Source organism: Anopheles moucheti, chromosome 3 (genome assembly GCF_943734755.1).
Source record: "Anopheles moucheti chromosome 3, idAnoMoucSN_F20_07, whole genome shotgun sequence".
Lineage (NCBI taxonomy): Eukaryota > Metazoa > Arthropoda > Insecta > Diptera > Culicidae > Anopheles > Anopheles moucheti.
Window position 1 is genome coordinate 10,271,492 of NC_069141.1, and position 10,268 is coordinate 10,281,759.

The following is a 10,268-nucleotide window of genomic DNA, read 5'->3' on the forward strand; positions in this document are numbered from 1 at the left end:
CCTTCATGAACCAGAATGAATCCTTAAACCGAAAGATTCTGTTGGCAAGATTTGGAGAAATGATGGATTTCCTCTATATTTTTAAACAGCGAAATTATTACTTCTACCCCTTTCTCAAAAAAATAAAAATAATTGTTTCCATTTGACTGAATTTGTTACCCAAGGTTAGTAACATTTATTCTCCTTGCAGTCGAGATTCCAATGCATTGCCCATTTACAACACTGTTTTTTTATCTCGTAATATTTCCGCGGGGACAAAAGCAAAAGCAAATGTTTCCCTCCCATGCCGTCCGGTTAGAGCAAGCATGCGCCATTCGTAGCAAATTTTTGTACACACTGCACACTGCAAAAAAAAGATCGAACCAAAATAAAACCCTAGCTGGACGATTATTTTTTTCCCCTCCACACAAAACAAAAAAAAAGTGCTCGGTTCCAAAACCCGATACGATAACGGGGCCTTGATAACCGTGTGGTATATTGGGTAAGGTCCCCTTTAATGGGGGGTGCGGATAAAAAAGAAAGAAAAAATGCCATCGCCATGATAAAAACCACGCGCAACCAAAACGGCTTCTGCTCTTGGTGTGTGGTGCGCTTTGTGGGGGAGTTTTTTTCCTTCTTCCCTCTGTTTGATTACGTTCTATCCTCCTAGTTTGTGTGTGTGTGTGTGTTGATGCTTCTGGTGTTATTTTTTTCTTTTCGTTTTGTGGCCTTTACGTGACGAACATTATTTTTCGCATGCGGTCTTGGTAGGACACGTGTAGCGTTCGTAAAAGAATTGGACAAAAATTGCGCTCCTCTCTGCGCGTGTTCTTTCTTCTGTTCTGTGTTCTGGTGTACGTGAAGGGATAAAAGTGGGGAACATTGCGGACGGAGGAGGAAAAAGGATGATGTCGAAACGGGTAATTTTATTTCACTCATATTCGTTCATATCGAACCAAAAGGTAAAGCGGGAAATGTACAACCCCTAACAGCTTGCTCTGCTAAAGTGAAAGTGAAATTAAATAGAGGAGGAAAAAAACACCCCTCCTAACGCAAAGGATTCTCACCCGCCCGAAGATGAGATAAAAACGTGAGAAAACACCCCGAATGATACGTAAAGGATAAGTAAAGCGACATACAAAAGAAACCGCACGTTGCACACTAGCGGGGCGAACAAATTGCTGGAGAATGGAAAAGGAATCAGCAGGAAGCGCGGAAGGGCGTAGTAGGACCAGGGCCCGAGGGGACGACCCGGACCGAATGGCGGCGGGCACAAGCGGGATGGCGGAACCCGTCGGCGACCAACATACGCAAAAGATGATCGCCGATTGCCGTTTTTGGTCTTCCGTGTATGCAGGTTTCTCCCAGGAACGCAGCATAATGCGGAGGGATCCAAGAAGGCGCCGCAGTGTGGTTCCAGCGTAGCACCAGCTCGCACCGGTCGGCTTGAAGGAAACCTCCTCCGAGTGCTTTGTGGGCTGAGGCATAATATTGCTTCGCTCTTCTTTCCCATCCCATTCATCAGCATCCCTGGGCAATGGGTGGTTGCCATGAGAAACCACACGAAGCCACCTCTCTTCGGGTGGGCTTGTGTCTTTTTCTCCTTCGTTTCGATCCACCATGCCTGGTACCCTTTTCTTTCTCGCTCCCACTTCAAGCTCGCTTTTTCTTGCTGATTTTCCCCTCGTGTGGGGTGGTGGGAGAGATTGAGGGGATGATTTTCTTCCCTCCTCTGCCGAACCGATGCACGCGGCGGATGCGCATCTTCGCATCGTTCCCCTTCGCACCTTCGCTTGTTTGCCGGGGCGAACAACCGGGCGCACCACAAGCACAAAAGCAAGGGGAATCTGTAATTTATTTTGAATATTTTGAAATGTACTTTCGATGAAGAAGCCATGCACACGGGGAGGCAGCACGGAGATCTCGCGCACATTCAATGTGTGCGGTTTTTCCTTGCCTTTTAAATTCGCATCTTGTTCACTCGGTCGGGGCTGAAGAAGAAATGAAAGAAGTACAGGCAAAAGAAAAGCAATTGCAACCTTCGCTTCGTCGATTCACCACATGTGTGTAGCTCGACCCGTTGGTAAGGGCGGAGAGAGCAGCGAAACAAAAAAAGAAAATACCCGACGCGCGTATTGCGGTGATGCACGTGGGTGCAGTGGAAACGATTTGTGTTTCGCTGTGGTTGTGTGGCTTGATGCGGTCTGGCCGGTCGAGGCGAACGTCACGAATGGAATAGTGTCGCATGCATCGGGAAGTGCAACATCGTCTTACGAAATTCAATTCGCCCATCGCTTCCTTCTCAAGGATTCGCCTTGCAGCGGACGAGGAACCTGCGCCTGCTTTAATTGTGCGCTGTTTGTTAAAACGAGAAACGAGGATGGTGCAGCATCAGGGCACGGCCTCCTTTTTCAACGCACTTGACGATTTTATTTTCTATTCGGGCGGATCGCAAAAGCAAAAGCCTCGTGCGAACGGTTTGCTGAGTGCTAGGCGGCCCTTTTGGGGTGGAAATCATCGTTGGACGCAATGTAATCGGTCGCCCAAAAAGGGCGCACCGGCGAAGGGCCCTTTGTTGTTTCGATACGCCCGAAATAGGGCGTGTTTCAAAAGTGTATCATACGAACAGGATCGCAGCCAGCGTGGAAGGTAACATTTTCGAAGGGCTTCGCTTTTGGCTGGGTGCGCCCGTCCGTGTAAATCACATCCTGCCCGCGCTTCCCTTCGTCCCTTGTCGTCACTGCCGACATCTCTCAGCTGCCAGCGAGATCTTCCAGAACCCCGAAATGGGTTTTTTTTTTCTCTGTTTGCCTTATTGCACTGTCTTTTCAACCCTCCGGACGACCCGGTGTTTTTGTGGGTTCGTTGTTGACTTGGTTGGGATTCCTTCACTCTCTCTTTCTTCTCTGTATGTATTCTCTGTCTTCTTCCGAAAGGCTCTCGAAGGCTCAAGACGCTGGATATCGATAGGATGTGGAAGAGCGCATCAGAAAACCAACAACCGGTTTTGCCGCGCACCACCGCGGTCGGTTGTCCTTAAACGGTCTCCTCCTTCGTGCGTTGTTCTTTGTTGCGCTTCATCCACTGCAACCAGTTGCACGCTCGTTGGCATTATGCAAAAGGGATGGGCCAGACAACAAGCGCTCAAAGAAAAAAAAGAATCTAAAATGAAATAAAAGGGATCTTTAGACATATCTTTTTTGCTATTGACTCGAACATATTTATCAGGCGGAGTAAAATCATTTTGTTCGCTACAAAATATAGTTGTAACGGGGGTCTGTTTTTGTCAACAAATTGCCCAAAATGCCAAAACGGGTCCCATCCTTCCCGTTTCGTCTTGGTAACACCCTCGTCAAAATCAACAAACGCGCCCGAGCTGTGGCGTGGGACTCTGTGGGAACGTTTGTGCCTGCGGCATGTTATGTTCCGCAGTTCCGATTGCACGTCGAATGGGGTGGAACACTGTATGCGCCTACCCACCTACTCCTACGGTAAGGCGCACATCGATGGGAATGGAATGTCAGGATGCGCAGTGGAATGCTTCGCATCGATTAGTCCTAACAACGGCAGCGTGTAGGTGAAAATGTGAGATCCTTTCTACAACCTTCGCTAGCTAGTCTGGGCGATTGTTTGTCAATTAGTTCCGGGGCGAAAGCACTGCCACTGCACACGCTGGTATTGGCCGGGAGAGACAGTTGCAGCAGTAGAATCTTACGATTCGGCTGTGAATCAGTATTAATTCGTGGTGCTTTTGCGTTGTTTTTGTTTCCATGCGAGAACTAGCTGTATGTTGTGGTTTAGGCAGCGTGTACAGGCAGTACTGAATGCCCCTAACGTCGGTAAAGTAATGTGCAGGAAGTGCCAACGTCGATCATCGTTATTAATACGGAATTAATTGTGCAAATTAAGAGCAAATACGATCCTGATTTCTACTGTATTGTGAAATGTATTGTGTGCAATATGTCCGGTAAAGGTGACGATGAGTCAACGGGAAACAGTGACAAAGATTGGGAAATATTTGACATACTCTGCGGCGAAGAGGTAAAGAATGTGTAATTTGGTGCCCACGAAGTGATGTTCGTGATTTTACATCAAAATAATATTTAAGAGTTATGAACCAGGGACAAGGTGTTCTTTTGATTTTTTAAATATTATACTGAATAAGTAAATCATGTAGAAGGGTATGAATTTTCTAATAAGAAATTCGATTTTTCTAACCACAAAGCCCACGGATATCCTTTAGCACCGTTACAGGGTTAACGAGTGCGAAAGGGAATAGGTTGGAGCTTGGATATTTTTATTTGATGTTGAGCTGGAATATATGGAGAAAAAACGATACATCTTTCCAATTTGCTGGATCTTGTATAAAATACATTTGATTTTCTACAGTGATTTGGTTTTGAGACATACCCTTGGGCATGATTTTGCACAAGAGTTCCATCAACTACAAGTTTTTTACATTAAATACCCATTTTCCTTCCGGTGGTAAACAAAATGAGCAAAGATTTGGTAACAGTCAACAAATTAAATAAATTCCCCCAGAAGTACACCACTGATCATGTCGGCTATCAGATAAAATATAATAAGAATGTTCCTACTTCTACCTTCTACGGTATTCCGGTATTTATCTTGAAAATATGCAAAAATTTGACGTAAAATATATACCAGTCCTTCGCTAAAAAACCCTGCATTTTTCCATTCGAGGTTTGAAATCTAAACAACAAACAACTGATGGAACCGATTCATGGCATGCCTTGTTACCATGGATATGGTAGCTTGTTAGGTTACTTTTCGCCACACCTGCAAACAGCAGCACACGCGGTAATCGATCGGAAGGAATGCAAAAAAAACGGAAGGGGTTCCTGAAGCAGCAAAACCCACCCATTCCGGCACACAAACAAACCTTCCCTAACGCTCAAACGTGGTACACCGCGCGGGAACAATGGTGCGCGTCCCGTTTCGGGACGGAAGTAAAAATCCGATAATATGAATCAAACTTCAAACTCCCGGGGCTACCATCGGGTTCCATCCATCCTGGTTGGAATTGGCACACAATCTAGAGCGCGGGTTTGACGAGTGTGGGAGGGAAAAAACAAATCGCACCCCGCGCCGTGTTTGTTAGTCGAGCGAGCGGGTGGAAAATTGAGGAATCGTTTTTCTTCCACATCGGAACGTCGTGCGAACGGGTACGTGCACCATCGCCCGGAATCCCATTTCATCAGGGATGTGCACGAGGCGCGTATTCGCTGCACTGGGCGCATTCCAACCAGACATTCGTTCCGTTCCGCTTGTGCGGTGTGTGTGTGTGTCCGAGTGGTTCCAAAAAGTGCATCGCACCGACACATTTCGGTGGTGGAAATTGTGTCACTGGAAATAAAAGCAAACTCTGGAAGTTCAACGCTAGGTTGTTTGTTTGCATTAGAATGAGCGACCAGTTTCCGGTGCCGTTGTGATTGTGTGTTTGTCGCGGAACGGGTACGGCTGCATCGAAAGGACGTCCCGGAATAGAAAGCGGACGCTCGATTTGGCGTTCGCGAAAGCGAAAGTGACACTGGACGTGAAATGTGGTGCCTTGTGGGTGTTAAAAAATTGTGATTGTGAATTGTTTGGTCGCGCAAGTTTACAGTAAGTGAAAATGGGAGTGTTCCTTGGGGAGAGTAACCTGGATTTCGTTCCGTGAGTGACCTTTATAGACATTGGGAAGAAGTGTGTCTGTTCTATGGACTAGGAATTAAAATGTGAGCCATGCAATAACTTGGGACAGTATGCTTGCAACGATCTGTGTCGATTAATGATTGGACGTTCTTCATATATATTCTTCCCTACTGGAACTACAACCTCAAGAGGTCTAAGCTTTCTTTGTCCTTATATTTTCGTAGTTGGGAAGTTTGTCCTATGTTTGGATCTCCTTATACTATATACAACCAAACTCTTCGTTCGTCTAATGTCATTTACACATTTTAACATCTAAAACACACTCATTTATTGTGGTCGCTATCAAGATACTAGCGTTCCTTTGAGTATTCTAGAAGTCGGTAAATAATTTAGTTCATTTAGTTCAAGTATTAATAGACAACCCCCAAAACACCGTTGCTCAATAACGATTGCTATTGCCACTGATCGACGTATTTATTGTCATTGAACGGGGAGTGGGTGTGAGCGGTTCCGTTAAGCCAGACAGACAGGCACAGGGCCTCCAAAAAGTCGGTCATTCGCCAAAAAAAAAAGCATCAGAAACAACCATCCCTAAGCCGACAACGAAGTGTTGAAGCGTCGGGTAGGACACGCCGTGGGGAGAACTAGAAAAAATGAGGTCAAACGTAGGAAAAGAGTGCTCCACCAAACAACCAATCACCGATCCCCAAAGCATTGCAGCACCAACGAGCAATGATAAACAAATAAAAAATTCGTTACGTCCTGATTCTAGCACGACGGAGAACGCTTTTATTGGAGCCTCCTTCCAATGTCAAAACCCGTGCAGCAGGTTCACTTCCGGTAGTTGTTTAATGTGGAAATGGAAATAGCGAATCACCATGCATTTGCGGTGGGTAACACAGGTACCACCTACAGCGTACAGCCTGTCAGTTACGAGGTCTGGAACGAAACAATGTGTTGTTCCCTTTTTTGAGCCAGGGTTTGAACTTGTCCGGTAAAGAAATTGAGGTTACTGATTGGAAATGATGTTACTTTTCGCCCCGTTCATGCTGCTCACCCGTCCGATTCTGGTGGATGTCGTCCAGAACATGCCAAAACATCACGCTTCACACTCTCCGGTGCATCATCATCATCACGTGAGTAGAGTGAGCTTTTTTTCCTCTGTTGGGCAAATAATGTAAGTCGAATGCGTATTGGTCGATCACCTAGCCACCACCATCCTGCAATGATCATCTGGCGCACTCGATCGATCTGGCCACAACGCTCCGGAGTGAGCTGGCCGCGTCGACGTACAAACGCGACCGGCTGATGGCGGAACTGGCGGACGTGAAGAGTTCGCTGTGCGCGAAGGAAGGTGAATGCGAATCGCTGCGTGCCCAAAGTGCGCGCCAGACGTCACTGATCGGTTCGCTGCAGCAACGACTAGCAGCGGCCGAACAGCGGGAAAAGACACTGCACAGCCGTAGCGAAACGGTCGTCCATACGCTGCACCGCGACAAGGGACATCTGGAGGATAAGATTAAGGAGCTGAGTGGCAAGCTGCACCGATTGCAGTGTGAGCTAACGAAGGAGGAAGGACTTCGCGATCAGGCCCGCTGTCAGCTGCAGGATTTGGTGCGTCGGCTGTGTCTGATACTCGGCGTGGACGTGTGCGATGGAGCACACCTCACGCCGGAATGTGTCCTCGCCAAGACGGGAGAGACGGTGTCGGAGGTGCAGAGACTCCGGGCAAAGTTGGCCGGTACCTGCGAGAACCTTTCGTCGACGGAATCTGAGCTGCTGAGCACGAAAGCGTCTGCATCGGCGGAGAAAACGCGCCTGCACACCCAAATCGAGGGACTGCAGTCACTGTCCCAAGGTTTGGAAGGTCGGTGTCGACAGGCGGAACGGGATTTACAGGTGACGCGCGATCGGTTAGCTGAGTGTGAAGTAAATGGCGATAAGCTGAGAGGTAATGGGCGAGGAATTCCATTCCACAGTTGAAAATGCTCATGGGCACTACCGTTTTTCTTCACAGAGGAGTTGCGAGGATTTGAGTCACGTTGCTGTCGATTGCAAAACAGCTACGATCGATTGCAAACCGAGCGATTACAGTTCCTGCGCACGATCGCCACGATCGTGGGAGTGAGTGAACCGTGCGAGAATAACTTGCGTGACAAAATCCGGGACCTGACCAACCACAACCAGGCGCTGCATGACGTAAGGATGCGTGGATGCGTGCTTGATTAGCTTCGCAATGGTTTGCTTATTTGGAGGTTTGTATTTTTTGCAGCAAGTGTCCCAGCTACGTGACCAACATCATCAGGAGTCTGCAAAGCACCGAGAACATCAGGAGTCGAGTGCGTGTCGGTTGAAGAGCGAGGAACAACATCGGATGAATTTGGAGGAGAGGCTTGAGAAGGCTTGCCATGAGCTGCAACATTTCCGATCGGAACACACGACGGTAAGTGATTAGCGGATATTCTTGATTTGGGGATTAGAGTTGTCCAGAGTGTATCGGGGACGTCTTGTGGTGAATAATAATTCGTTTTGGGCGTTTCAGTTGAGTGAGTATCTGTTGCGATTAGCGAGGGCTCTCTGTTGGAGTGAATGTACGGAACCACCGGCCCCCGGTAGTGACACGACGATCCTCAGCGAAACTTTGCTTGAGCGTGCGGAACGTCTCGCAAACCATCATGAAAATCACATACATGGCACGTGCGATAAGGTAATAGACTCCCCCCGCTGGTTTAGACCAACCTCTCAAAGCGCTTTTCCAATTGCCATCATGGATCACCATCATATTGTTACAGCACTGTTGGGAGGCTATCAACCATCACCATCATCATCATCACACCTCGCATTCCCATTCGGCGACAAAGTTGCGCCGAGAGCGTTCCTGCACCGATCTGCCACTAAAGGAAGTATGTCTTTGCTGAGCGCTTGCCCTGGCCATCTAGCATCTGCATCTCTCATGTCCTCATCTCATTGTAGAGCTCCACACTGTACCATATGCAGCGCAAGGTGCGCGTACTGAAGGAACAGATACAGCGACGCGATCTCCATCTCGAGCTTCTCCGGCGCAAGATCGCTCTGCTTGAGGATAATGCCAGGGGGAAAGCCACACTACAAGTACGCACACATCCCTGCACACATCTCTTTTTTTTGCTTCCACGTGCTTTGCATTGTTAAGTGGTAGTTGCGTACGGCCGAAAGGTAATCTTTCTATTATTTGTCCTTTCCATTTTGCCAGACCGAGCGTGATGAGGCGATGCATAAGGCGAGAAAGAACTCGAAGCAAGCCGAACGAACCACACAGCAGCTGGCGGAAGTAAAGGCTCAGCTGGCGGAAGTTAAGATGCAGCTGACGGAAGCCTCCGAGTACAAGATTACCGCCCTCGAGCGGGCCCGCAAGTGCGATGAGCTGCAGGCCCGGCTGTGCGATTTGGAGACGGAGCGGGAACGGTTGGTAGGACAACTGGCAGCGTACAAATCGCGTGCCAGGTCGGCAGTAGAATCGTCACACGATCGGCGCGTACGGGACGAACATGCGATGTCGGTAGGTGACCCCGAAAATGCACGGTCCTCACATTGCTTGAGGCGAATGCGCTAACGCGATCCCATTCCGCTTGCCTTTGCAGCATCTGCGCGAGGAGTTGTCACGCGTGAAATCGCAGCTGGCAGACACAAACCATCGACTGTCTCAGCTGCAGGTCTTCCGGACATCGGTTGCCAAGCTGCTGCACGTGTCGGACTGTGCGGATTCGGACATTTTGCAGAAATTGCAGTCGGTGTGCAGCAGCCATGGGCATCATCATCACCACAGTAGTCATCGGCACCACAGTGCATCCAATCTATCGCGCAGATATGATTCCTCCTCACCGACTGGGGATGTCGGGCACGTGTCACGGTATGACGACATGTTGGCGGGCGGAGGTAGCGGTGGTGGTGGCGTTGGGTCACAATCGATCGGTTGTCGACCGCTCAGCTCCAGCCCGGTGCACAATCGGCGTTACATCGATTCCGGCTTCAACGATCACGATCATCATTTTGATGATGATTTTGATTTCCATAAGAAATATTAGCACGTCTAGGAGAAAGCCACACGTGTGTTCGACGACCGCGGCTCCGGCATTGTTCACTGCCCGCAGCGAGTAAAGCGTTCGAGAAATGAGTTTGAATGTATGCAAAAGGAAATAAAACAAAGTTATATTGTTTGGGCAAAATTAATCAATTTCGTTGAGCTGTGGGTTATTTATAAAGGAAGAAAGAAGTGGTTTTGAGTCCTTCAAGTCGACAAGGTGTATAATTCAGATGAAACAGTGTGCAAATAAACGAACACCACCGGTAAATCAGTATTCAAATTAATCTCACAGATAGATGGCGCCACCATCACTGGTGTAATATTTCAAGGCAACCGTCATTTTTCCAACAACAATCAAATTTAAAATTCTGACTGAAATTTTTAATTTATATGCGGTGGTTTTCAAAAAAGTGCATTTTTCTGTGTGTGGAAATCACTTTTTATTCATTAAAGTGCCTTTAAAACCTTGTCCCTAAATATTTCTGTATAGCAGGGGCCTTCAAATTATCGTAGCTGAGGACCATTTGCTTAGAAACTTGGGGGCCATAGACACATACGTTGCGCTCGATGT

General features: G+C 47.9%; 1 protein-coding gene across 1 annotated transcript; it reads left to right on the forward strand.

Annotated features, from left to right (window-relative positions):
- The first annotated feature begins 3,939 nt into the window (after positions 1 to 3,939).
- Positions 3,940 to 9,794, forward strand: LOC128304037 (coiled-coil domain-containing protein 170). The gene is made up of 10 exons (XM_053041159.1): positions 3,940 to 4,020; positions 6,720 to 6,770; positions 6,844 to 7,585; positions 7,652 to 7,833; positions 7,907 to 8,077; positions 8,177 to 8,341; positions 8,427 to 8,537; positions 8,608 to 8,745; positions 8,867 to 9,172; positions 9,255 to 9,794. Exons 1-10 carry the CDS (start codon positions 3,940 to 3,942, stop codon positions 9,696 to 9,698), a joined length of 2,391 nt encoding a protein of 796 aa, XP_052897119.1. The 3' UTR covers positions 9,699 to 9,794.
- The last annotated feature ends 474 nt before the right edge of the window (positions 9,795 to 10,268 follow it).

Excerpts from the sequence above, each read along its gene's own strand:
- LOC128304037 (XM_053041159.1), top strand. The coding sequence starts at position 3,940 with ATGTCCGGTAAAGGTGACGATGAGTCAACGGGAAACAGTGACAAAGAT. Across the intron at positions 8,078-8,176 it reads TCCGATCGGAACACACGACG|TTGAGTGAGTATCTGTTGCG; the intron begins GTAAGTGATTAG and ends TGGGCGTTTCAG. Across the intron at positions 9,173-9,254 it reads GGGACGAACATGCGATGTCG|CATCTGCGCGAGGAGTTGTC; the intron begins GTAGGTGACCCC and ends TTGCCTTTGCAG.